Source organism: Falco cherrug (genome assembly GCF_023634085.1).
Source record: "Falco cherrug isolate bFalChe1 chromosome W unlocalized genomic scaffold, bFalChe1.pri SUPER_W_unloc_1, whole genome shotgun sequence".
NCBI classification, from domain to species: Eukaryota; Metazoa; Chordata; class Aves; order Falconiformes; family Falconidae; genus Falco; species Falco cherrug.
Genome location: NW_026599288.1, coordinates 10,043,725 through 10,048,881, shown reverse-complemented (window position 1 = coordinate 10,048,881; position 5,157 = coordinate 10,043,725). Strand labels below are relative to the sequence as shown.

General features: G+C 47.8%; 1 protein-coding gene across 1 annotated transcript; it reads right to left on the bottom strand.

The window, feature by feature from the left end:
• Positions 1 to 2,011: 2,011 nt before the first annotated feature.
• On the bottom strand, positions 2,012 to 4,944 carry LOC129734962 (uncharacterized). The gene is given in 3 exon segments (XM_055700373.1): positions 2,012 to 2,391; positions 2,394 to 2,508; positions 4,702 to 4,944. Coding segments are annotated over 3 exon segments (738 nt in total).
• Positions 4,945 to 5,157: the final 213 nt, after the last annotated feature.

The window sequence follows — 5,157 nt, the reverse complement described above, 5'->3', positions numbered from 1 at the left end:
GCAGAAGCATTTTTATAACCCTTAAGTTGTTAGAGCAGAGTTAAAGAGGAGTACCAGTAAAACAATTGTGAATGGGAACAGCTGAATGTACAGTGAATGAACAGCTGAACAAACAGTATGCACTTTAGAAGAGGGGTTCATGAACTGGTTCTTTGCAGAAATTGCAATTTGAGGTTGTATTGCCTTTCATGGATGTTGAAAGTCTGCATAAAGAGCTGCTATAACACCCTATTGATTCGAAAGACAGACAAAGAAGGATATACATTGTGGGTGTTGTGATTTAACCCCACCCAGCAACTAAGCACCACACAGCTGCTTGCTCATTCCCCTTCCAGTGGGATAGAGGAGAGAATCAGAAGAGTAAAAGTGAGAAAACTCATGGGTTGTGATAAAGACAGTTTAATAGCTGTGGCGATTGAGGCACGGACTTTGCAAGGATGGTGAAGCAAAAACCTTTATTGTTAGTTAGTTACAGCTTTTATAAGTTTATACTCTGTACATATGCTGCTAAAAGCTTTATTATTGGTCAAACTCTACTGTCCATGTGCCCAGCTGCTGTTCACTATAGGCTACTCTCTGCTGTTCACACTGTTTCCTTATCTTCTAGAAGTGAGATCACATTCCTCTTTTGTTTCTGTCTCATACAGGTTTCTTCTCATATTCCCTCAAAGTTATTTACCTCTTTGCTGCAGGATCACAGCTGCACATTGTCAAAGTAAGGTCACAGCTGCACATTATCAATGTCAAACAACCCACTGCCTCCGTCCTCTATAAATAGCTAAAGCAGGGGTCCTCAAACTTTTTAAACAGGGGGCTGGCATGGATGAAGTGGTAGGAAGTCATCTGTGGCTGCTTGGTTCCCCCCAACCCCCGGTGGGGGGGTTCTGTAAATACCGGGGTCCGGATTGAGGACCCTGGGGGGCTGTATCTGGGCCGTAGTTTGAGGACCCCTGAGCTAAAGCAAAAACTGTGTGTGCAACCAAAGCAAAACAAAGTGTTCATTTGCTGCTTTCAATTGGCAGACAGGTGTTCAGCCATCTCCAGGAATGCATGGCTCCATCACATGTAATGGTTCCTTGGGAAGACAAACAACATAACACTGAATGTCCCTTCCCTTCCTTCTTCCCCCAACATTGAGCATGACGTTCTATGGTATGGAATATCCATTTGGCTAGTTTGGGTTAGCTGTCGTGGTTATGCTCCCTCCTAGCTTCCTGTACACCTGCTCACTGGCAGAGCATGGGAAAGTTGAAAAGTCCTCGATGTAGAGTAAGCACTACTTAGCAACAACTAATACATCAGTATATAATCAACATTATTGTCATACTAAATCCAAAACACAGCACTGCACCAGCTACTGAAAATAAAATTCACTTTATCCCAGCTGAAACTAGGAGAGTATCCACCCTTTATTCCATTACATTTTACATCATGCCTGTGCCACTCTGCATTGTAACAGACCTGCTGTCTTTCTGCACTAACGAATGCTAAAAGTATCGGGGTGGGGATATTTTGTAGGTGTATTCATGCACACTGAAAGGGCAAAAGCCTTGCTGAGCTAAAAGTTATGTGTTGCCTACAAGCTCCTCTGAGATGGGCACAGGCAGGATTCTCCCAATCATCTTTCCCATGTATCCTTGCTCCTACTTGGAGATAAGGACACATTTTCAGATTTGTTGGCAAAAGCTTCTCTAAGCCCAAACAAAAATCACCATTCTATCACCTGATTTCTCTACATGGACTTCAATGAACACATTCTGGTCTGACTAATTCTACAAACCTTTACTAAAAGATGTGATATTTTTACACCAGAGATTGCCAGATAGCACTCACTGAATTATACAACTGTCTTGGCTAAACCTTGGCTGGCCACCAGGTGCCACCCAAGCCACTCTATCACTGCTCCTCCTCAACAGAACAGAGGAAGAGAATCATAGAATGGTTTGGGTTGGAAGGGACCTTAAAGCTCATCAAGTTCCAACCCCCCTGCCATGGGCAGGGACACCTTTCACTAGACCAGGTTGCTCAAAGCCCCATCTAACCTGGCCTTGAACACTTCCAGAGATGGGGCATACACAACTTCTCTGGGCAACTTGTTCCAGTGTCTCACCACCCTCACAGGAAAGAATTTCTTCCCAATATCTAATATAAACCTACCCTCTCTCAGTTTAAAGCCATTGCTCCTTGTCCTATCACTACAAGCCCTTGTAAAAAGTCCCTCTCCAGCTTTCTTGTAGGCCTCCTTTAGGTACTGGAAGGTTTCAATAAGATCTCCATGGAGCCTTCTCTTCTCCAGGCTGAACAACCCCAAATCTCTCAGCCTGTCTTCATAGAAGAGGTGCTCCAGCTTCCTGATCATCGTTTTGGCCCTCCTCTGGACTCTCTCCAATAGGTCCATGTCCTTCTTATGCTTGGGGGCCCCAGAGCTGAACGTAGTACTCCAGGTGGGGTCTCATCAGAGTGGAGTAGTGGGGGAGAATCACCTCCCTTTACCTGCTGGACACACTTCTTTTGATGCAGCCAGGGTTTTGGTTGGCTTTCTGGGCTGCAAGTGCACATTGCTGGGTCATGTTGAGTTTGTTGTCCACCAGCATTCCCAAGTCCTTCTCCTCAGGGATGCTGTCAATCCATTCTCTGCCAAGCCTGTATTTGTGCTTGGGATTTTCCTGACCCACATGCAGGACCTTGCACTTCTTGAACCTCATGAGGTTTGCACGGGCCCAACTCTCAAGCTTCTCAAGGTCTCTCTGGATGGCATCTCTTCCCTCTAGAGCAGGGGTCCTCAAACTTTTTAAACAGGGGGCCAGCATGCAGATTAAGTGGCAGGCAGTCATCTGCGGCTGCTTGGTTTCCCCCCCCAACCCCCGGGGGGGGGGGGGGGGGGGGCGCGGGGGGGGGTGTCTGTAAATACCGGGGGCCGGATTGAGGACCCTGGGGGGCCGTATCTGGCCCGCGGGTCGTAGTTTGAGGACCCCTGCTCTAGAGTATCAACCACACCGTTCAGCTTACTGTCATTCACAGACTTGCTGAGGGTGCACTCGATCCCACTGTCCATGTCACTGACATAGATGTTGAACAGCACCATTCCCAGTACGGACCCCTGAGGAACATCACTTGTCACCGGTCTCCACTTGGACATTGAGCCATTGGCCACAGCTCTCTGAGTGTGACCATTCAGCCAATTCCTTATTCATCGAGTGGTCCATCAGTCAAATCCATGTCTTTCCAGTTTAGAGACAAGGATGTCATGTGGGACAGTATGAAAAGATTTGCACAAGCCCAGGTAGATGAGGTCAGTTGCTCGCCCCTTATCCACCAACACTGTAACTCCATTGTAGAAGGCCACCAAATTTGTCAGGCAGAATTTACCCTTCATAAAGCCATGTTGGCTGTCAGCAATCACTTTCTCATTTTTCATGTGCTTTAGTACAGCTTCCAGGAGGAACTTCATCATCTTGCCAGGCACAGAGGTGAAACTCACCAGCCTGTCGTTTCCTGGGTCTTCCTTATTTCCCTTTTTAAAAGTGGGGGTTACATTTCCCGTTTTCCAGTCCATGGGAACTTCACCGGACTGCCATGACTCTTCAAATATAATGGATAGTGGCTTAACCATTTCATCTTCCCTTAGGACACACAGATGCATCTCATCAGGTCCCATGGACTTGTGTACCTTCAGGTTCCTTAGATGGTCTCGAACCTGACCTTCTCCTACAGTAGGTGGTTATTCGTTCTCCCGATCCCTGCCTTTGCCTTCTGCAACTTGGGTGGTGTGGCAGGTCCACTTGTCAGTGAAGACCGAGGCAAAAAAGTCCTTGAGTACCTCAGACTTCTCCATGTCCCAGGGAACCAGGTCTCCTCTTTCCTTCCAGAGAGGGCCCATGTTTTCCCTTGTCTTCCTTTTATCACCGATGTACCTATAGAACCTTTTTTTTTTTTGTTGACCTTGATGTCCCTGGCCAGTTTTAATTCTATCAGGTCTTGAGCTTTCCTAACCTCATCCCTGGATGCTTGGACAATTTCTCTGTATTCCTCCTAGGCTACCTGTCCTTGCTTCCACCCCCTGTAGGCTCCCTTTTTGTGTTTGAGTTTGTCCAGGAGCTCCTTCTTCATCTATTCAGGTCTCCTGGCATTTTTGCCCAACTTCCTCTTTGTTGGGACACATCACTTCTGAGCTTGGAGGAGGTGATCCTTGAATATTAATCAGCTTTCTTGTGCCCCTCTTACTTCCCATGGTACTCTACCAAGCAGATCCCTGAAGAGACCAAAATCTGCTCTCCTGAAGTCCAGGGTAGCAATCTTGCTGTGCACCCTCCTCGCTGCCCTAAGGATCTTGAACTCCACCATTTCGTGGTCACTTCAACCAAGGCTGCCCTTAAGCTTCACATTCCCCACCAGCCCCTCCTTGCTGGTGAGAACAAGGTCCAGCATAGCAGCTGTCCTTGTTGGCTCCTCTAGCACTTGGAGAAGGAAGTTATCATCAACGCATTCCAGGAACCTCCTGGATTGCCTATGCCCTGCTGTGTTGTCTTTCCAGCAGATTATTGGGGTGGTTGAAGCCCCCCATGTGGACCAGGGCTTGTGAACATGAGGATGCTCCTATCTGTCTATAGAGGGCCTCATCTGCTTGGTCTTCCTGGTCGAGTGGCCTTAGCAGACCTCCAGTATAATGTCTCCTGCCCCTGCCCTCCCTTTAATCCTGACCCATAAACTCTCAGTTGGGTCCTCATCCATCACCAGGGGGAGCTCCGTGCACTCCATCTGGTCATTGACATTGAGGGTGACACCCCCTCTTTGTCTCCCCTGAGTCTCCTTCCTAAAGAGCCTGTATCTGTCCATTCCAACACTCCAGTCGTAGGAGCCAGCCCACCATGTCTCTGTGATGCCAATAAGATCATAGCCCTGCAGGTGTGTGCATGTCTCTAACTCTTCTTGTTTATTTTCCATGCTACATGTGTTTGCATAGAAGCATTTAAATTGGGCCCCCCGATGCAGCTGACATACTGGCTGGAGTGGCTGGAATTTATTTGTGCTGCTCTTCAGGTGCTCTCCTGCTGACCTGTGATCCATCTCCAGGCTCTGGGCATCTCTTGCTGGCACTGGCATCAAACTGCTAGGAGCGGGATGGATTGAGGTTCCCCTCCCCCAGCAACTTTAGTT